The sequence below is a fragment of the Phacochoerus africanus genome, chromosome 4 (genome assembly GCF_016906955.1).
Source record: "Phacochoerus africanus isolate WHEZ1 chromosome 4, ROS_Pafr_v1, whole genome shotgun sequence".
NCBI lineage: Eukaryota > Metazoa > Chordata > Mammalia > Artiodactyla > Suidae > Phacochoerus > Phacochoerus africanus.
Genome location: NC_062547.1, coordinates 116163332 through 116187028, shown reverse-complemented (window position 1 = coordinate 116187028; position 23697 = coordinate 116163332). Strand labels below are relative to the sequence as shown.

Genomic DNA, 23697 nt, shown 5'->3' with positions numbered 1-23697 from the left:
ATCCAACATAGTATTGGAAGTCTTAGTGATGGCAATAAGACAAGGAAAAGAAATAAAAGGTATCCACATTGGAAAGGAAGAGGTGAAACTATCACTATACACAGATTACATGTACCATATACAGAAAACCCTAAGGACTCCACACAAAAACAACTAGATCTGATAAATGAATTCAGCAAAGTAGCAGGATACAAGATTAACATTCAGAAATTGCTTGCATTCATTCTTTACACTAACAATGAAATATCAGAAAGGGAATATAAAAAAAATACCTTTTAAAATTGAACCCCCCCCCCAAAAAAAAACCCTAGGAATAAACCTGACAAAGAAGGTGAAAGATATATACTGAAAACTATAAAACATTAATAAAGGGAATTAAAGAGGATGCAAAGAATGGAATGATATACCATGATCTTGGATTAGAAAATTAATATTGTTAAAATGGTAAGATTACCCAAAGAAATCTACAGATTTAATGCAATCCTATCAAATTACCCAAATCTGCTTGTTTTGGATTAAATTTTGGAATTCACTGATATCCTGCTTTTGTAGCTGTTCTAAAATCAACTTTCTTCCTCAAACACTCTTCCACCATTCTTGCTTATTTTCTTTGTATTTGCCTGCAATTCCATAATCTCTTTGGCCAATTTCCTGAAATTCCATGTTTATTAGTATGTTCCTATAGTAGCTCAGGAATGGAGTTGGGGATTTCAGAGAATGAGAGATTTATCCCATTTTTTTTTTTCTACAAGAGGAAAGGTTTCGGAGTTCCCGTCGTGGCGCAGTGGTTAATGAATCTGACTAGGAACCATGAGGTTGCGGGTTCGGTCCCTGCCCTTGCTCAGTGGGTTAATGATCCGGCGTTGCCATGAGCTGTGGTGTAGGTTGCAGACACGGCTCGGATCCTGCATTGCTGTGGCTCTGGTGTAGGCCGGTGGCTGCAGCTCCGATTCAACCCCTAGCCTGGGAACCTCCATATGCCCCAGGAGCGGCCCAAGAAATAGCAAAAAGACAAAAAAAAAAAAAAAAAAAGGAAAGGTTTCTCTGAGTTTAGAGTATTAGACTAAAGGCCCTTGAGAACTTAGATGTAGGAAACAAAATGAATAGCCAAATGCATTTTAAAAAACTCCTGATATAAAATGCACCAGTTTGGGATTGCTTCAGAGTTTAAATAGCCGTTTGCCCTTTAAAAAGGAATACTATTCTAATCATTTTGATGAGATGCAAAGAAGTAAAATAAATTTAAGTTTAATAGATGGCCTTGAGTTTCATGTTCATTATTACCATCAAATAACAAACTCTTCCCCCAAATCTGCTATATACTGCACAGCAGAATGAGACACAGGAAAGCCCTAGACAGAAGTTCTGGCCCCCCAAAAATTACAAAATAAAAAGCTTATTCTCAGAAAACTCTCTAACTCCATTTAGTATGTCATAAAAAAACACAAAAAGTCAAAAATAAATCATGCTTTTTAGGAAATCTACGAGTACCTAGAAAATACTACAGCAAGGCAGACAGTATGTATAGAGATTGCTTTTCTTTACTTACAAGATATAGGTGATTATTCCTACAGACCACATGTCCACCTCAGGTCCATAGGCGCATCCTCTAAGAATTTCAGGTGCTGCAGAAAGAATGAATATTGTGTTAAATTGGAGTTTAAATTCAATACTCACATTTTAATAACAAGCAATGGGAAGAAATGAATTCATCAACAGAAACTTCAGAGCAGTTTTATAGTCAATCTTCTCTCCTCAAACCAAAGTACGATGCTATAGTTTTTTTTACATCTGTTGTAGTGGGAGAGATTACAGTCTCTCTGTGTTTGGGGTATACAAAGTTATTGACTGTAATTTCTACATCAGAACATTATGATACTGCTCAAATCTGATAGACAGTGCTACATCTCTGCTACAAAAGGAACTCTGACAAAGGAAAGAAAGAAGTGAAAGTTTTGCATAGCAAGGGGAAAAAGGCACAATCATGCCACCTGAGGCACAGGGTGTCCATGAGTGTGTGTGTGTGTGTGTCAGTGTGCAGGGCAGAGACCAGGGCAGGCGGTGGAAGGACTGGAAGGTCTGGAGTACTAGAAAGTTGTCTCAGGAGCTAGGAGGGGCTCTGGCACGTGTCCTGGTACTGAGAGCTACATGTAGATCCCCAGAGAGCAGATGTCCTCGGTCAGTTTGGGACTATGAACTGAGAAAAGGGGCTTCCCTGTGTGCAATGAGGCAGCTTTAATCAGCCTTGCCCACCATGTGAAGATGGAAGATCTTCTCAGCCATGAAACGGCCACAGAGCATAGAATAGTGAGATCTTCCATGTTTTTGTTACCTTAGAGCTATGGAAAAGGAGAGTAAACTGGGTCCAGTGTTTGCACTGAGGATTGGAAGTGTTTGCTTGCCTAACTAACAAAGGAAGAAAAGGGGAAGTGAGAGCTCTACCTTCTACAAAGAAATAGAGCTCAGCTTTATAGCCCAGAGCAGTCAAGAGAGACATTTTGAACAAAAGAGCTGTAGGTGTCAGTGGGGTCCTTGAGGGAGCTGACTGGTGAATGCTGAGGGCATCTTGAGGGAGGCACTGGGGACAGGGGCACTGTACTCCTCCCTCCCGTGGTGGGGGTAGAAGAGCATGAACTGGATCCCTGTCCAAGCAGCCTGGGAATACTACATTTAGTGCAGATTGTCAAAGTGAGCTCTGGAAGAAAGCTCTCCTCATGGGACTCTGAATTTAGTTTACAGGAAGGAACACGGTGGATTTTCCACTGATGTCTTCCCTTCTCTCCATCCTCCTAATTAGGATATTCATTTCCCTGTAGAAACTATGCTACATAAAATATAGGCGATGAAGAGCCTGTGCAATGTAATGAGAGTGTGCATTCTAGCTCTCTCAGCAGCAAATCAGCAAGATGCACCCTTTGAAGAATTGGATCTGGGGCCAAGAAATTTTTCTCATCTATAGGAAAATTATTCCTAGAAAATTTTCCTTTTAAGATTTAATTAACATAATTGAGAAAAAAATGCATGCTCAAAGCCAACACCATACTCTTTCAGGTTAGCTTTCATTTTCAGAGCCATCTGTACCCCACAGACGGTTCCTTTGGGCCCCAACAGCCTCTACACTGAACTCCCACTCACAAATGCTTTGCTCATCGTAGTACAAAGGGATCTGAGGTTATGTTGCCACTTTCAGGAGGGCTGCTACTGTCAAGGAGCTGAAGGCACATGGATTTGACATGTACAGTTGGTACCATGTGCCCTTCCCCATTCCAGGTCTCCATATCAGTGAAGCACTTTCAAGTCTCACACTGATAAGCAGACATAAATATGTTGGGAGAGTCATATATCTTCTGGGTCTTAGTTTTTTACCTCTAAAATCAAGATGGACTAGACTAGCTAATTTCCAAGTTTACTTTGAGTTTCATCCTGCTAGCTGCTGTGATGTAAGTAAAGCGATAATTAAATGAGAGTTCAAGCAAGAAGAGAGAACAAGCATTCCACCTACAGAATCTGCTGCATTCTCCTCCCTCCTGCCAGAGCACCAACCGTGTGTGCTACCCTGAGGGAACCTACCCTGTTGGCTCCAGTGAAAGCAAACCTCCTATTCTGTGCTGTCCAGAGGTCAGCACGCTGTCTCAAAGATCAGGTGCTTTCTCTTGGCTAGCCTCCATAGCTCCTAGGCCAAAGGCTCCAAATAAAGTAAATATTGTGGATCAAAATCCTCTTTGAATTCACTTTAGAGGACATCTGGGTTTCCTACCTGACATGGCAATATCTGACTTCCCTTCACAGAAGTGTGTGCAACTCAAGAGGCAATTTATTCCTAAGGCATTATGCTGCAATGTGAGTAAACCAGTGGTGAGAAAAGCGAGACTTTCCACCATGAGGTTAACTGAGACAAAAGGCATATAAAATGTCTTTGCCCTCCAAAGTAAACTTCTCTTAAAAAGGATTTTTAAAATGAATTATCAGAAAATCATTAAAAAAAAAAAAAAAGAATCATCAGGAGTTTCTGTTGTGGCTCGGTGATAACGAATCTAACTACTATCCATGAGGACGTGGGTTTGATCCCTCAGTGGGTTAAGGATCCGGCTTTGCCATGAGCTGTGGTGTAGGTCACAGATGCAGCTTGGATCCTGTGTTGTCGCTGTGGCCTAGGCTGGCAGCTGTCGCTCCGACTCAACCCCTAGCCTGGGAATTTCCATATGCCACAGGTGTAGACTTAAAAAGCAAAATATATATTATATTTACTAGTCATATTATAAAATTTGAGTGAAATAAACTCTAAACACCTAGACACAATTAGATACCATCCACAGTAATCTTTCAGTATTTTAAACCACTAGTTAACATGGCCTTGACTGAGCCGAACATGCCCTATAATCTATCTGAACCCTTTCCATGAGCCAAAAGCTTTTCTAGAATAAATTTTAGGCTCTGGCATACTAGCACTTCAAGTCTTCTAGATATCAAATGTCCTTGTGGGTAATTTGTGGGTAATTTCTTGGAGTGAGAAATTGTTGACTACTTCCAATTTAGTTCAAGAAGACATCAACTAGTCTATTCTTTAATGCCGCCTTTCATATCTTTCTCACCTCACTGCCAAAACAAGTAAACAAATAAACATAATGGGACAATAAACATATTTCAAGGTGTAATACAGTTTTTTATTTATTATTATTATTATTTTATTGGTCTTTTTTTGCCATTTCTTGGGCCGCACCCGTGGCACATGGAGATTCCCAGGCTAGGGGTCCAATCAGAGCTGTAGCCAACGGCCTACACCAGACCCACAGCAACAGAGGATCCGAGCTGCGTCCGCAACCAACACCACAGCCCACAGCAACGCCGGATCCTCAACCCACTGAGCAAGGCCAGGGATGGAACCTGCAACCTCATGGTTCCTAGTCAGATTCGTAAACCACTGTACCACAATGGGAACTCCTGTAATACAATTTTTTAAAATGAATTTTAAATGAGTTAGAATCATTTTTTTCTGAAGTAGTCAATTAATAATTTATTGACCTTCTATCTAAGCAGGTCCAAGTTTTCTGCCACTTCATAAATTTATCATTCATGTTTTTGCTCATTAACATTAAATGCTCCAGAGCTCCAGGATACCTCACGTTCCAGTCTCCAATAAAGAGTAATTCTGGTAAATGGTCTTGGAATTTCCAAGATACCTATCTTTTTAAAAAGCAATTTTAATTGAATATAAAAACTATATTAAAATTTCAAACTTTAATTATGATTTTTATTTACCAACATACCACTTAGACCTCAGAGTGCTGTTTTTTTAACAAGATGGTGGTACCATTAAAACATCTAGAAATTTAAGGTCCAAATAAAGATTGGAATTAATTGTTTATTAAATAAAATCATCACAACTGGAAAGGGTTCTAAAATAAGAAGTATCAAGTACACACCAATAGGGACCATTGATTCTAGGTTTTTCTTCTTTTCCTGAAACCCTAGGAGAAAACTTAGGGATAATTTTGGTCACGGAGTGTGCCTTCGTTTTGCCTTCCTCTCTACGGAGTTAAAACTAGAGTGTGGCATTCTTTATCGGAAGACTTGTTTAAACTACTCTTAACTGTTTTGAGAAAGACAAATCCAAGGGAGACTAAGGTGAAGGAAATCAACAGGTTCATTCACTCACTCACTGAATAAATCATGAACTATCTGTTAAGCACCTGCTGTATGACAGGCATTGGTAGGTGGTCTGGGGGAATAATGCAGAGTAACGGAGAAGTTGTTTACACCATCACAGAGCTTACAGGGGGGAAGGTAGATGTTGATCAAGAAAAACCACATGAGGTATAAAGCGGCAATGGGAAGTGCTTGGAAGGAGCATGTCTCTAATGGGGGTTGACCTGGTCAGAAAGATCAAGAAAGGGGATCAGAGAAAGCAAAGTTTAAATAGATGCGAAAGAGCTAGAGAAGTTAACCAAGCAAAGGAGTAGAGACAGTGGTTGAGGAAGGAGAGCAAAGAGGGTTCTGGGTGGAGAAAGCAGACACGAAGAGATTCAGCAGCAGGAAGAAGCGAGGAGGCTCTCAGGGAACTGGATAAGTCAGTGTGCGGGAGCACAGCTGGTGTTCAGCGAGGCCCAGGTGTGACCAGTGCCTGGCAGGCCAGGCTGCAAATTCCTCTAGGTCAGGGCTTTTGTTTGTTCCTTTGTTCTTACATTCTCTCCTGTACTTTCATTTTAACCATTCAAAACACGTGGGAAATATAGCCAATGTTTTATAATAACTATAAATGGAGTATAATCTAAAAATTTTGAATCACTATGTTGTAACCTAGAACTAATATAATATAATCAACTATATCTCAATTTAAAAAAATGGGGGAAAAAATCTGTTTTCATCTTAAAGCCTGAATCTGATTTTATAGGACTACTCCACCTCCCACAGTTAAGGGGAAAACGCTGCGGGACTTTCACTGCAGAGGCTTATCTTGAAGTCAGAGTTTTCTTGAGCCGCAAAAATCCATGGCATCTTTAGCACAGCATCTAGAAGTCTCTCTAAGCTTTGCCTCTGGGCAGTGAGGAGTCTGGAAGGAGAAGGGAGAGGGATCTACTTGCCGGAAGCAGAAGAGCAGTGTTTGGAAATTCTCTGCCTCTGTGAGGTTCCTAACTTCGCCTAGGAACCCAGAGGAGAAGAATACCTTCAGGGCAGCGTCCTACAGGTGGCAGATGCCAAACTGGATATGTAGTCCTTTGTTATGGTGTCACATACACTTGGCAGGATTGGGGCACAACCTTTTTAACTTTGTCAAGTGCAATTTTTGTTTTGACAACAAAGATGGGTAATGTCCCAGTGCAGTATGTTAAGTGTTAAAGATGTGGAATGGATCAGACTGGAACACAGATCTCGAGGGGGCTGCCTCTGGTCAGGAGCAGCTTGTCAGTTTACTACAGTGAAGCTCAGAATACTATCAATTCTAGGCATGCTATGTTGTGGAAGGTTGAGAGGAACCAAGGAGGCATTTGAAGCCTCTGTCACTTTAGTTATTTATAACTTGTTAGTGTAGAGCAAGAAAAAAGTTTGAATCAATGTTTTAAAACACACATGATAGGCTGCTTTATGTTCTAACGCATCCTTTCTATTTTCCTTGGCTCTTGATCTTTTACACCGCAAATATCAGTCAATCCAACTCTCGCTTTATGTTTTTCATTTTAGCTGTTAAAAAAGTCTTCCTTGCCACAGGAACTGAATGACATTTCTTTCTGTATAAATCTTATAAATGGGTGAAGAAAGAGCCTGTTTATTTTCCTCATTTTACTTTTTACTTTTTAAATAATACCCTGAAGAGAAAATCAAATATTTGAGAACACCCCGTCCTTTCAGAAGAGGAAAAAGGAAACACAACTTATTTTTATTATGCTGTGAAAGTTTCATTTCTATGAAATTCACTTTTCTGTGATTCCATTGAGCCCTCTCCTCTTGGAGTAATCACTATTTATTCCATATCTTAATCAGACTGAGTCTCTGGGTCACTGTAAAGTCGTGATGGATGCTGACTCAGGCACAGCAAAGGCGTGTTAACTGTTGAAAAGCCACCTTTCCACTTTTGTGGGATAAGGGAGCATATAAATAAATAAACACATCTCATCCTACTATTAACATTATATAAGAATCTATTTTTTTATGGAGAAGCAGATATAAAGTAATGGACTTAGCATTCGAATTCTGTCTCACGTGTTAAGTATGGCAAGCACTGTGTTTTCCTCTAGAGAAGCTATGCATCTTACTGATAATTATCAATAATAATTCTTTTGAAACATTTAATGTTTATTTTACACAGATCCACTCTGTACCAAACATTCTAAAATGGAACATTTAGTGGGTGTGCAGGGCCCAAATAATACATTTTAAGCAAGTCTTCTACCTACTTGCCATCAATCACCTCTTCCTTTTGAACTCTTTTCCTCCCATCATCCCACCCTCACATATGTAATAATAGAGCTGAATTCTCACAGCACTTGAATTCTCTGGCACAGTTGGTTCTGTTCTTGAAGTAGTCCCTACCAGTTATAAGCAAGTGGGCACAGAAAATGATGTGTGACATGGAGACCCAGAAGTTAAGGTTTACATTAAAAGACTGGCTCTAAACCAAAGGGAGCATGAGAAGTGAGGGGGTGATGCTGGTGACAATCTCTTTAGACTCAATGTTTCAGCCATCTCAGGCCAAAGTGTACTTGGTTAACTTTGACTTAACTAGGTGGTTATAATCCTCATCTTAGTTTACATATATAGAATATACTCTCAGCTTTTACGGTAATATTATTTAATACCACATGCCAGGTATTTGTTGGGTGATGCAGAAATGTGCAGGACTCTTCCCCCCTCCCCTTGTTGATGACCCTGAATCCCAAGAGATGAGTCATTCAGCTTTTGTGACCATTTCCCAAGCCAGAGAAGCAGCCTTTAATATTGCTGACAGCTTGAGACGGTAGAATATTGTTTTGTTTACTAAGTCCCAAATCTGTGCATTACAACATCTACTTATAATTCCTAAATCTGTCCTGTGGAGCTGCTTCTACAATTTTATGGTCTATGAATGATACTGTGTGGTCTCTTCTCTCTGGCCTCCTTATGGTGATGTTGCCTTGCCCAGGGATAAGTCTGGATCATTTCTTTTCTGCCTTGGTGTTGGTGGATAGTCCCAGGACCAATAAATAGCTGATATTGCTCATATTTATATCAAGAGCCATGACCTTGCTCCTGAACTTCAGGCATATATATCTTTGGCCCATATGTCACCTCCACTTGGATCTCTAACAGGCATCTCAAAATCAACAAGCCCCCAACCTGTTGTTTCAAAAGTCTTCCCCATCTCAGTGAATGTTAGCTATACTCTTGCAGCAGGAGCTTTCTGTCCCCTCACCTATCTTCCCTCTTTTATCACTTCACTCTAAACGACCAGCCTCTTTTCCTGGACAGGCATGTTTCTGCCTCAGGGTTGGTGTGCTCTGTTCCAAACGTAGAACATTCTTTCCCTAGCCCTCTCCCCTACCTTTTTCCATGTGCCCTCTCCCCTACCTCTTTCAAGCCTTTGTTCTAATGTTCCCTTCTTCTGTGAAGCTTTCCCTGATCACCCTGTTTGAATGGTAACTTAGTTTCTGAGCACTTCCTATCCTCATTTCAACTCTATATTCTTCCATAGAAATGATCACCTCTTTTTATATAATTTACACATGTATTTTGTTTGTTATTTGACTTTCTCCTCTAAAATGTACCATCCTTAACTAAGACAATTTTTTTACTGCTGTAGCTCTAGCACCTAGCATAGTGCCTGGTATATAAGAGCTTAAAAAACATTTACTGAATGAAAAAAGGACTAAAGTTCCACAGAATGCCCTTTGTTTAGGTCAGTATCAGACCAATACAAAGACCCCAAGAGACTCATTTTCCTCTAAATTTAAAACTTCCAAGACAGCTTAAAACAAGCCTGCACTCAACTGCAGAAGCCCTGCATTCTGCAAGCTCAAGAACAAGAAGAGCTCCGACCTTTCCTCACCACTGCTGTATCTGCCCTTAGCCCCACTTTCTCCTTTACCCTGCACTTGTTCATTTGGATCAGGCACTGCAAGCATGCCTGGGACAATCCTATGATGCCTTAGGGATATGGCCTATCTCAGGGGAAACAAGGTCTGTGGTCAGGAAGGGGAGATGGATCTGGGCCCCCCTCACCAACCTGCTTAGCTTCCCCTCAGCTTCCCTGCTCCCTTCCTATTGTCAACAAGTCCCACAGGAACTGAGTGTACACACACTAGACATCAGCCTGTCGAGGAGGTTACTGGCAGTGCAGATGGCATTTTACTATGTATTTATTTCTTCCAGTGTTTTTATTTTATTTTTTAAGTTCATTGCAAAAAGAAAGTCATTGCTCTGGGTATTTAACTAGTTTTCAGGTGAAATCATCCCATACTTGTTTAGATTACCAACATAATTCGATACCCTTATTATTCACCTTAGTTATTTAGTTTTCTAGAAATAAACAAAACCATGAAACTGTTCTGAAAGTCTGTATTTTAGGCTATTCAATTTACTTTTATCTCATTTAGTTTCCAACATTTTTCTTTTTTGTATTTTATTTTGTCTGTTTTCCTTCCTTTCTCCCTCCCTCTTTCTCTCCCTTTCTTTCTTTCCTTCTTTCTCTCATTCTTTCTTCACTTTTTAGGGCCACAGCTGCAGTATATGGAAGTTCCCAACCTAGGGGGTGAACTGGAGCTGCAGCTGCTGGCCTATGCCACAGGCACAGCAATGGCCAGATCTGAGCCGTGTCTGTGATCTATGCCACAGCTCATGGCGATGCCAGATCCTTAACCCACTGAGCAAGGCCAGGGATTGAACCCACATCCTCATGGATACTAGTCAGGTTTGTAACCTGCTGTGCCAGAATGGAAACTCTCAACATTCTTCATAGTAATGTGTGTTCATGTAGACAGAAATCTCTTCTTTCTGACTGTAGACTGTTGAAAAATGTCTGTAACTTTGGTATTGTGAATGGAATAGGTTATTTCTTTAGAACACAGCAATGGGGTAACAAAGTAGGACTATCTCTATGATAATAAGACCCTGGCAGATGCCAAGAAGACAGAAATTCTTAATAGCTTCAGGTCTCTGAAAACAGAATTCGGATTAAACAGACAAGCAGGAATATAAAATGTGAACATACATAGCTCAATTAACTAAGCTCATGTCTAAAGTGGATAGTTGATATTAGACAGAAACACTCTCTTAATCTAACCACTTCTTTTCTATTCTACTTGAACATCTTGTACTTCTTTTCTGTGATGGGCATGGGTAGGTTTGAACACCCACAGACTTCAAGCCTTAAATATCTGAACCAGTTAAGACATTTTGGGAATAACATTGCACAGTTACATTGTAGCACACTTATCAGGAACCATGGCCTGATGGATTTTTTTCTTTCTTGTGACCTATTTTTTTTTCCCCAACAACAAGATTTTGAGCATCTCTTCAATGTTGAACCTTTCATGGACTATTTCAGAGCACTAGGCAGTGATTCCATTTATCTGAATCACAAATTTTAGTTTTCTGGCCTGGAATTTAGTTTCAACTGGGCACATTTCCCAGGAAATAATGAGTATTTGCTTAAACACGCAGCATCTGTGATTTTTCTTTTTCGATTCATTTATAGGAGAACCCTCTGCTATTCATAGCCTGGGGCAAAGTTTCTACAAATGAGACTGAATGGGTGGCTTTCCTTTTTTAATTTCCTGATAAATGACAGATGGTATTACATAAACACCCACTCCCTAAAAAGATGTAATTGAAAAACCCTTCTATTCAAGGTAGAAACTAGACCCAGCATACAGAACCAGAACCATAACTGACCTAGGATGCAATCACCCTCACATCAAGCAAGGAAACAAGCTCAGCCCTTTCCTCTGTCACCATTCCAAGTTAAATGTAGTCCCTGTGTAAAGTCATGCTTTCCACAGAATGACAGTGATTCCTGCCAGTCTTGTACTTGGGTCTCATTTTTAAGTCATTCTATCAATGGACAGTTTCCTCCCTACCTAAGTATTCTCAGAAGGCTATGCAAACTATGACAGGACTTATAAGTGGTGAAGGAGGAAGGGTTAGACCTAAGGGTAACCTTCAAAGGGGACTTCAGCCTTGCCTAAATGTTTATAAAACAGACGAATAGATATATTATTATATTAAATTAAAAAATTCAAAACTGCATATATTCCCTCTCTTCTAGGTCACCCACTTCCTGTGCCCAAGGGTAACTGGGACTTCTGTTTTTCCATAACTTAGCTTTTCCAATGCTTTCTGTGTTACTAAACATAGGTGTATCCTTAAAAGCCTGCCCTCTCCTCTGCTCCCACTTGGAGGTAATATTCTAGTGTATTTCTTTTGACCAAGAGTCTGTATGAATACATATGTCTGTTTATATACAATTTGAACCTTGCTTTTTAAATATACTGAACTTACTTGTTTTTGGTTTCCAAGCCTGCTTCAGCCCATATAGTAATAATTCCACATATGTTTAGGGTGTCAAGAGTCCACAAAGCACTTCTATATTTTTTCTCTCAATCTCTACCCCTCCCCCAGGCTCCCAGCTGCTTTCCCCTCCTTTTTGTATAATACAGCAAATTATTCCTTCCTGGTGAGCCTCTACTATAGCAGAATGGAAGGATTATCTTGATCTCATTCAACCACTTAATTCCCTTTTCACCCATTATATAGCCTCAAGGGTGATAAGGATATCTGCAGGGGAAAAAAACAGCAAATGGAAAATAAGCCTCTATTATAAGGTGGCATTATCTCTAAGATGAGCCTGTTTTATAAGGTGGCAATGACAAGAGTTGAAACAGTATTTTTACAATAATTTTATATTTTTAAAAAAGGACTTGGGAGTAGATCAAATATTATTTACTGAGAAGCTGTTTCTAGAGTGACAGGAAAGAATATTTATAATAGCTTTCTAATTTGTCTTTTTTGATCTCTTTCTCTCTCAAATCCATCTGATCTAATGTCATTATCAAAATACTCATAAAATACAGGTTTGATTTAAAAATATAATTGCTCTGATTAAGAACCTTTGCTGGATCACTATTAACTACAAAGTGAGTCAGAATTCCTTAAGCTGATGTATAGATTGTTTTAAAATTTGGTCCATCCTACTTTTCCAAGTCCATCTATATCCTCTGCACCAAAGACTATGTTCTAACCATGCAAAGTGAAAAAGTAACTAACATCCCTGAATTTGCCAGATGCTATTACTCCTCTGGATTTTCTTTTCCTGTGCCTGCTGACAAAGAATGCCTTGTGGCCACCTCTTCACTTGTTGAACTCCTACTAATACTTCAGTGTCCAGCTCAAATTTCCCTCTTCTGCAAAGGCCAAAGGAAGGATTAATTGCTCCTTCCCCTTTTTATCATTGAGCTTTTGGCTCAGAAAAATATAGAGTTTATCACAGCAAACTCTGATTTACTGTGTATAGGTCTTTCTTCTTTTACAGCCTACGAAATCTTTGAAAAGAAAGACCATACTTTGTTCACGCTTATGATCTCAGTGCCTATCATGGAGTCTATTAGACATTTCAAGTTCATTTTATCCATGCATGAATCATTCTTTTATAGGATGACCACTGAGTACTGCTGCAAGAAAGAACTGCTCTTATCACTATTACTATAGCCCTTGAAAGGACTCTGCTATCTCTTAGTCACAGAAGGAACTCTGAGAGATCACTAGTGTAACTTCTCCCTGATCGTCTCATTTCAGGACTGCTCAATTCTCAGAGAATTTCTCTGAACTACCTACCGCTTTGGAATACTTAGAGTATGATATTACATAATGATTCCTAAATTGAACAACAGCTTTCTTCGTATGGGAAATCCTTAATTTGTTCTATCATTTTTTTCTCAATCTTCTTTCAATACTTTTATCAATTGGTCAGCAATTAGTGATCACAAATGAGCAACCCTACTTGGCACAAAGTACTTAATTCAGGGTTCCTATTTTTCCCCACAGTCTTGGCGATATGGTGGGCATGAAAGAAATTCAAGATGAGGACAAATTAGGACATATGAATTAGAGAAAGGAAAAAAGGTCATATGGCATCATTAAAAGGGAAGAGTCATGGATAGGTTGTTAGCTAACGGTTCTAAGGAAAATGAAAAGTACAAAAACAAAACAGGAGGATGTCTATAGGGAACATACCACAATGATTTTAACATTCTTTTCTAAGGATGTAGATCCTCTCATAAGCCTGTGGTAGAGATAGTGAATTATCTAATGCAATACTCATTCTTTGCAACAGAACCCTCAATTCATTTGGGATAGCAACACATCTAGTCAAGGGACATAATGCCACTTTCCCTGGTAGTGTGGAGGCTATAATTTAGTACTGGCTAATAAGATATAAGTGGAAGTGACATGTGTGACTTTAGCAAAAGAACTTAATAGTGAAAGGTGCACTCTTTTTTAGTCTTTTTTCCTTCTTTTTGTGTAGAATGCAGATGTAATGACTGATTTCAAGTAGCCTTTTTGTACTGTGAGGAAACATATTGTGGAATGGTAGACTAAGACAGAAAAATTCAGAATTTCTGGTACTGAGATTTGCTACATCTGCAAAGCCATAGCTGTGGACCCACAAGGATTGCCTCTCTCTAGACTTCTAGCATCAGAAAAATCAACTGTTTTATTTTAGCCATAGTTTTTCTGAATTAACTTATAATTAATAAACTACTCCTGTTCTCAGTGATCTTTCTTCCACAGCAATACCTGATGAGAGCCACGTCTGTGACCTACACGACAGCTTGTGGCAAAGCCGGATCCTTAACCCACTGAGCGAGGCCAGGGATCGAACCTGAGTCCTTATGGATACTAGTTGGGTTTGTTAACGACTGAGCCATGACAGGAACTCCTCAATCATCTTAAGATACAGAATGAGAGTATTTGGCACAATGTAAAGATTTAATGGAAAGATATGTACTACTTAATTCTGCATAACTACTGGATTTATGAACAATTCAATTGCAAGAAACTAATCTGAAATATTATTTATTTAAGGCCGCACCCATGGCATATGGAAGTTCCCAGGTTAGGGGTCAAATCAGAGCTGCAGCTGTTGGTCTATACCACTGCCACTGCAATGCCAGATCTGAGCTGCCTCTGAGAACTACATTGTAGCTCACGGTAACACCTGATCCTTAACCTGCTAGGTGGGGTTTGAGATCAAACCCACAGCCTCATGGATATTAGTCAGGTTTGTTACCACTGAGCTACAACAGGAACTCCTAAAATACTATTTTAAGCCAAGGAAACTAGTTAAAATCAAAATTATAAATGCTTATGTGAACATATAAATATGGAGAAAAGTGTGGAAGAGTCATGAGGTTGTTAATATTGATTTCGTATGTTTGGATTTTCATTTCTTGCAGTGATCAAGTAATACTTCTGAGGCTTAAAAAAATTAAAATAGAAAATATTTTAAACCAAAGGCAATAACTAATAAATATTTCTATGAAGGGAAACTATATTGACTTACCTATATTGCTTTTCTGAATAGGGAAAAGTATAATTCTGTTTTTAGGACCTTGATACCTGGATTCTCATCTCTGATCCACTAACAACTGGATGTGCAATCTTGGGGAAGTCATACTCTTTGGCCTTAGTAAAATGAGGATATTAGTAAGTGAACTTTAAAGTTTCTTCCAGCACTAAACTTCTGTGAATTTAATTATACATTTGCTTCAGTGGGTATCTTATTGTACTTCTCCAGTCTGATTTCTATGAATTCAAAAGCTGTTAAAATGAGTTAGTTATGTAGTTCTTATGTGTCTATTTCTGAGACAAAGTGACTAACAAATATAAATGTCATAGAAGAAAAAGATAACTCCAAATACCACCCGTCTATGTTTCCATAGAAGCCTTTCCATATGCTTTCTTACAGTGCTATACTTTTTTTAGTTTACATGTCTATAGTCTGTGAACTCCTGGGGGGCGGGTGGGAGCAAGAAAATGCATCTCCCTAGTGCTAAGCCCTGGCTTGAATATTTAGCTGGTGATTTTGCTGAAGAGATGAGTGAGTGATGGAAGATTTGCATAAAAAGATGATGCTTCTAAGAGGAAATGATAGCATGTGACTAATAACTTGAAATCTTGTCTCTTTTCTTTGTAATCCAAATTAGGATTTTAATTAATTTGCCACATACTCATAAGTCACAAAAACTTGGGAAATTCTTGATAATTTTTGCAAGGTTTATTGGCTTTTAGGTTGTTGCCAGATTAATACAGCCGTCAGGAAAAAAGGACAAGCTTCACCCTGGCTTGGATCAAATGCTACTGTCTGTCTCTGGATCGTAGTCTATTCTGGGGTGACTTCAGCCATGCTGGGAGACGGGACAAAAGGATGTGAGGACCATCCCACAGCTCATCCCCAGAAACGGGGGGAACTTTGGTGGGAAAGCCCACCTACAGCCCTTGTCCTAGCGAGGCTCGGCCAGGGCCATCAATGAGATCTAGAGACTACTCCACTCTCACTGTTGTCTTAAACGCCGTCTGAATTAATGGCACATGCTCTCCTCACACATCCTCCCAAGTAAAAGTGGATAAGGAAGGGCTCATGGTTTTAACTCCAGTCACAAATCTCTTTCTTTACCCTTGTCCTGGTGCCTGTCTTTCTACTCCTGAGTGGGTCCAAGTAGCTACTACCCCAAAGGTGGTTGTGGAGCACCTGGTCCCTCCTCCTTTGGGCCCCCTCTCTCCTTGCTGTTCGAGCAGGGGTGCCCTAAAATCAACATCACTGAACCCCTCATGCAGAACAAGAGGTGGTCTGAGTGTCATTATATATACCTTCCTCATGGAGACTCACACCAAATTGTAAGAGTCTTAAATAGAGAAATTAGGAGTTGAAAAACAACATCATCAAACCATAGACTTCAAATAACAGTAAGAGTAAAATATCAGTATAAAAGAGCATACCGCAGTATCCTGGGGTTCCACACACTGTCTTCATGAGCACTTGATGTTCCACGATTTTAGAGAGTCCGAAGTCAGCTTAGAAGACAAGAAAAAATTTTAATAAAGTCTTTCCTTAGCCATTATGACAGAATAATTTGTTATTTAAAATAAAACTAACTTATTTGTTTGCTTGTTTTTGTATTTGATGATAGGGTGGAAGTAGATAGGGACTAGTCATCTCCAAGAGTAAACTAAAAAAGCTAAATGATAATTCAAGTCTTGTTTTAAACTATAAAAAAAAGACTCCCAAATACATTTTATGCTCTTTTTTGTAATTATCAGCTTTTAGTAAATAAGCTATTTCTTCTTGAAGTAACAGGTCCAATAGGTACATTCTGTCTGATCTTAACTAGGAAATTTTTTGGAAACTAACTGTAAAGAACTATATAAATTAGTGATATAATTCGGAACTTTTAACCCATTATAAGAAATTATAAATACAAAATTAGACCCTCATAAATGTCAAAAAAAGAACAAAAACATCAAAGATATACTCTACCTCAAAATTAATAATGTTATTCCTTAGCGTATGTGACACATAAAATTTACACTCATATGAGAAACATAAAGCTTTTCTGTGCAAAAACCCTTGTTATTTGTTTCTCAGAATTTTACCTAGATACAACATTATCAGAAGTTGCTACTATTATGGTCTATTTGCTGGGCTGCATCTCTCTCACTCAGGAAACATCAGGAAACAGTTCAAGGCCATTCTTTAAGAATGGTAGATTCAGAATTGATGCCATTTTAGGCTTCAAATATAAACTCCAATTTCCATGGAGATGCTGATCCTTATCAGAAAAAGCAGCAGGAAGTCCTTCAGAAAGAAAGGTGTTCCTGCCTAAATTAGTATCTATCCATCCATTTAAAGAAATTTCTTTAAGGATAAAATCTTTGAAAGTGATGTCAAAGGAAATGGAAGACTCCCTGCTGCCCACTGTCTTTCAGGAGTGATTATGAGAACAAGCTGGCTGCCCAGCAGGACTTCAGTGTTTTTTCTTTAGGTTCTTGTGCTTATAAAGCACATTATGTTGTCTGAGCTCTTCTACGTACAACTTAATTTTCAAAGGTGTTAATACTTATAAATGCAGTGAACTCAGCAGATTAGCATTGTAAAGGAGTGCCAAAGGGGCAATGCCCTTCAGAGGATTCAATACAGATTTTACTAAAGAGATTTCATCTAAAATACATTTTATAATTTTTTTTTTTTGGGCAAGTGAAGTTGTGCTTTGGAAGGGACATAGAAAGTAACATTTAATATGTTTTCTAAAATGCTGTTTTAATGATCTTTTTGGGTAGATTCGAATTTCCCTAAGTTCATCGTTGTAGTTCTTCAAAGTGCTTATTCGGAAAAAAAAAAATCACAAAATTTCCAGAGTCAAATAAGGTTTGGGAAAAGCCACAAAGACATTAATTCAGATGTCAGTCTACATATTAGCATTTTTAACTTTCTCAAAAGAAATAAAAATCTTATTTAAGTTGGCATATCCTAACTTACTTGACCAACTTTAGCACCTCCACAAACCATCCTTGTTTTTACTGAAAGGCAATTTTCACACTTGTTCATTCAACTGAGGACCAGTGTTCTGCAGCATGCACTTCGAGAAATACAGACTCTATTTAGCTCTGTTCATATGAACAAATGATTCAAGGTCCAAACTCACTGATATACACTAAGCATTTTATATCACAGTTCTCCTTTATCTAAAATTAAACTCTAATTACCTCGTGGAATAAAAGTTAATAATAATAAAAAAGAAGTGTTGCATTGCCTGTGACTTTCTTCTACTTATCTATAAAACTTATCTATAAAATACTAGGTCACCTTCTGAAGTCCCTGTCATTTCCAAGAGCGATGATTCCTTTACCTGCCCAGAAATGAAGCACCAACTTCCAGGCACTAACTCAGATTAATACTCCAGCAAAGAGCACAGACTTCCAAAACAATGTATTATTCCTTTATAGACACCAATAACTGAGGAAATTTAATGGAGCTGAAAATGGATGGAGCAATGTTTATAAATTCCATGGAATAAATTTCTTCTGCTCTGGGAAAAGGGGTCATAAGACATTAGGAAACATCCTTACCGATTTTGAGTGGTGCATCTGGGGCTGGAGTTGCATATAGGAGGTTCTCTGGCTTGAGATCACGATGAACAATCCCATTTTCATGTAGGTACTAAATGGAAAATAATGAAGTAATATTTATGTAGTTATATTTATAGTTCCAACATTTATATTTATCTTTCCAGAATTACAACAATCTTTACTAAGTTATATGATTCAAAACCACACATATATTATGATTTAAAAATAAACACCATGAAGGAAAATATGTTTTAAACTATATGCCATTTGAGAAGAGCTTACATATAGTTTCCTGAAAGTGAAATGCAGGATATATAATTGTAAAGAAACAATTGCCAGAAGTAAAATATTTACTTCTCAGAAAGTATTAGATGCAATTTTCATACGCATATTACCATATCAGCTCAAATTGGCTAATTATTATAATGGGGTCAGGGTGCTTTGTATTGAAGTTAGTCTGATTATTTATCTGAAAAGCATAATTATATACGTCATCTTAGATATTCACAACCATAGCAAAGTCTTCAAAATTTTATTTAAAAGACATTTAGATGTAATTATTATATATTATACAATTATTATATGTACATTCTTAATATAATATTGTTTAATGAAAATGAATGCTCTCCTAGGCTCTTCTGATGCTTAGTAAATCCTATTAACATAGAGTGTTATATTTGAGATGATCTAAGAGGTTAATTCTGATAACTCTGTTCATTTTATCATATTTTAAATTATTTTGTAAATCATGTGCAATCACACATGCAACACTCTTGTTGTGAATGCTGAAGTTCTACCTGATCCTGCTTCCCCTCCAGAGGAAGACTCAAGTCCCTCTACAAAAGTAATCATTCAACAGTTTGAAATAGTATAAACATTTTACTACGCATTTACAAACATGAATGTGTGTACAAGGAAAATCCCCAATTTTTTCCATTTTCTTACATAAATGTATTATTATTATTATACCTTTTTAGGGCCACACCCATGGCATACGGAGGTTCCCAGGCTAGGGGGTGAATTGGAGCTGTAGCTGCTGGCCTATGTCATCTGCATCTGTGAACAAGCTGCATCTGTGACCTACACCACAGCTCATGGCAACACCAGATCCTTAACCCAGTGAGCAAGGCCAGGGATCGAACCTGCGTCCTCATGGCTGCTAGTCAGATTCATTTCCACTGAGCCATGATGGGGGCTCTGATAAAGGTATTATTAATAAGAATTTTACACTGCTTTTATTTTTAACAATATGTCTGTGAAATCTTTCCCACATATCACTACAGCTCATTCTCTTTAACCCTTGCATCCTTTTTTCTTGTTGCTGGATGTATCATTTTTTATTTTGCTGTTTCCTTTTTGACAAACATTTAAGTTTTTAAAAATTACAAATAATGCTGTAATAAACCTTATAGTACTTGAATATTTGAGTATTTTTGCTGGTGTTTCTCTAGGACAGATACCTGGAAGCAGGTTTGGTGGGGTCGAAAAGTATATAGATTTAAAATTTTAATATATATAGTGCAAAATCACTTTCCTAAAAGACTCCATCAATATTTACTCACATAAACAGTGTAAATGTGTATGTTTCCCTAATATCTTTCTAAATTTACACTTTTAACTTATGCTGAGTTGGAGTATAAACATCATAACTTAAGTTTGGTTTAATTTGTCTTTCTCTGTTTACTTCTATAGTCTACTTTTTCACCATACCTTTATTGGTTTTCATCTTTTATAAATTACCCATTCAAATCCTTTGCCTACTTTTCTTTTGGGTTAAGATAAAAAGTTGCCAGAGTGCTGTAGTTTTTCTCTTTTCCCATTTCATAGGGGAAGGAAGGAGGTCTCTCTTTATTTTCTACTCAAGCCAAGTAGAGGGGATGAATAGCTTCAAGGTCACAATTTGCAGCACTTGACATGTGTCACTTACTGATTTGGGGAAATAGGGACTGATACCTGGTTCACTCACGAGAAACTGGAAAATGGTTGGAGTAGTGATTGAGGAGAGAGGGTCTCAATGATATTTAGCTGCCCTCAAGTAATAAATGGACAAAGAAGCACATTTCTTACGGGTCCAGTATGGACTATGCAGAAGAAAACCAGACACTAGTCTCTCTGAAGAGGTTCCTTTGCTGGAGTGTTTCTTCTGGAATGATGCCACCATATCTCAGCATCACAGGAAGCAGAACATGAGGGAGATGATAGCAGGCAGCTGAGGAGCCACTCAGAGCACTTGGATTAAGAGAATTATACTGCAGTGAGTCTCTGCAGAGCTATCAATGGTGTCACATAGGGAAAGAACAACAGGCTTTTGTAACTTGCCAAACCCAGAGAACACGGGTGCTAGACCATGCTAATCTGGTGAGACAAAATCTTAACCCTCTATTTCCTATCCTACTCCTCCTTGTTGCCTTCAGATCCCAACCCTGGAAGGAGCTCAATCAGTATCTAGCTGGCTGAAATAGAGAAAGGATAAAAAAAGAAAATAACAAGAATCCGTATCCCCTATATTTATAAATTTTAGATTTTTAAGGTCCAAGTTGGGTGAGGGAAGAAGTTTAAAACTGGATGAAGCCATACTATAAAGCTACAGCCATCAAAACAGTATGGTACTGGCACAAAAGTAAAACCATAGATCAATGAAACAGGATAGAAAGCCTAGAAATAAATCCATGCACCTATGGTCAACTAATCTATGACAAAGCAGTTAAGAATACACACTAGAGAAAAAGCAGTCTCTTCAGTAAGTGGTGCTGGGAAAACTGAACAGCTACATGTAAAAGAATGAAATTAGAACATTTGCTAACATCATAAAGATAAATAAACTAAAAATGGATTAAAGACCTAATGTAAGACTGGATACTATAAAAATCTTGGAGGAAAACAGGCAGAACACACTTTGACATAAACTGCAGCAATATCTTTTCAGATGCAACTCCTAGAGTAATGAAAATAAAATAAAAATAAATAAATGGAACCTAATTAAACTTAAAGGCTTTTGCACAGCAAAGGAAACCATAAAGAAAACAATAAGACAACCCAAAGAATGGAAGAAAAATATTTGCAAACAAAGGTATGGACAAGGGATTAATCTTCAAAATATACAAACACCTCCTGTAGCTCAATATTAAAGAAACAAACAACCTAATTAAAAAAAAAGGGCAGAAGGTCTAAATAGATATTTCTCCAAAGAAGACATACAGATGGGCAAAAAACACCTGAAAAGATGCTTCACATCACTAATTATTAAGAGAAATGCAAATCAAAACTATAATGAGATATCACCTCCTCATACCACTCAGCATGGCCATCATCAAAAAATCTACAAACAATGAATACTGAAGATGTTGTGGAGAAAAGGGAACACTCCTACACTGTTGGTAGGAATGTAAATTGGTGCAACCACTATGGAAAACAGTATGGAGTTTTCCTCAAAAAATTAAATATAGAACTACCATATGATCCAGCATTCCTACTCCTGGGCATCTATTCGGAGAAAACCATAATTCAAAAAGATACACGCACCCCACTGTTCACTGTAGCACTATTTACAATAGCCAAGACATAGAAGCCACTTAAATATGTATCAACAGAGGAATGGATAAAGGAGATATGGTACATACATACAATGGAATATTATTCAGCCATAAAAAGAATGAAATAATGCCATTTGCAGCAACATGGATAGACATGGAGATCATCATGTTAAACAGAAACAGAGCCCACAGACTTTGAATACAAACTTATGGTTACTAAAGGGGAGGGGGAGGGGGATGAATTGGGGGTTTTGGATGGGTGCATGAACTCTGTAGTATATGGAATTACTGCCTAATGGGGACTACTGTATAGCACAGGGAACTCCACCCAATATTCTGTAATAAACTTTATGGGAAAAGAGTCTGAAAAAAATGGATATATGTAATGCATATATGTATAACAATTACTTTGCTGTACAGCAGAAATTGGTACAACACTATAAATCAACTATATTTTAATTTTAAAAATGGAAAAAAACAGCTCCAAAAAAAAAGCTGGATGAGTCAAATTCTGGTCTTTTCATTACTCAAAGGGGACTGGAAAAGCTATGGGCATGGCCTGAAATTTTATTCACTGAGAAGAATGGATTCACTGTGTTGATATGTCAGGACAACAGTGAGAAAAAAATACTTTTATTCATGTCTTACCACATATAGCTTACTCCTTATACTAGATCATTATCACACGTAGATAATACCATTTATGTCCAAGACTATTATCAACACCTTAGACCTACTAGTTTATTTAATCTTCACAACGGGTCTGTGATATAAATCATATAATTCTTATTCTGCAAGTGAGAAAACTGAGGTACAAAGAGGCTAAGAGATTTTCACTATGTCACAACTAGACACTGTGGTGTCAGGGTACAGACCTGGACAACTGGCAGTAGAGTTCATACTCTTGCCCATGACATAAATCCTAAGCAGGTGCTCAAGAAATACTTATTATTTGATTTTGTAGGCTGTGATGAGAGGAAAATAAAAATGAAGGAGAAGAGGGAAGAATAATGGAGAAGAGGGAGGGTAATGAGAGGAGAAGGAGAAATGAGAATATGATAGAGAGAGAGAATGACAGATGACCAGGCCCAGCCTTGAATAATACCCTGGAAAAGCCATCATATCCCTGAGGAAGAAGATACTATATCTCATATAAGCTGAGTTTGAAGGCAAAGATACTAAATCTCATGTAATTGCTTTGGAATATACTTAAGAATTGCATAGTTTGGGATCAATAGAAAATATTGATTTTCCTCCCTAATCTAACCCAATTTAGAAGGTCCATTGCTTAGGAAAGAAAATGACACAGTAACATAATAACAACAAATGAGATGAACTGATAAGTGTTGGTTTAGCAAAGTACAAATTATATAAAGATTTTCATTAAATGTTGTTCTGGCTTTCCTGAACAGAAATAGTGGTTATGTATTCTAAGTTGAAGTAAAAAAAAGCAAGACAAAACAAACAAAAAACAAAACACCATTTGGCACTCTGTAAAGGACAGCTTGACCAGAAAACAGAAGACAGGTTTTAGTGAAAATAATAGATTTAGGAGTCATGTACTATCAGA

General features: G+C 38.0%; 1 protein-coding gene across 1 annotated transcript in view; it reads right to left on the bottom strand.

Annotated features, from left to right (window-relative positions):
• CAMK4 (calcium/calmodulin dependent protein kinase IV) overlaps positions 1–23697 on the bottom strand; it is a 224195-nt gene that overhangs the window by 12753 nt on the left and 187745 nt on the right. The window contains exons 6-8 of the mRNA XM_047778407.1: positions 18595–18685; positions 16468–16542; positions 1550–1625 (exon numbers count right to left, since the gene is read on the bottom strand). Of these exons, the coding sequence (XP_047634363.1) occupies positions 1550–1625; positions 16468–16542; positions 18595–18685 (242 nt within the window). The remainder of the gene's footprint in view (positions 1–1549; positions 1626–16467; positions 16543–18594; positions 18686–23697) is intronic.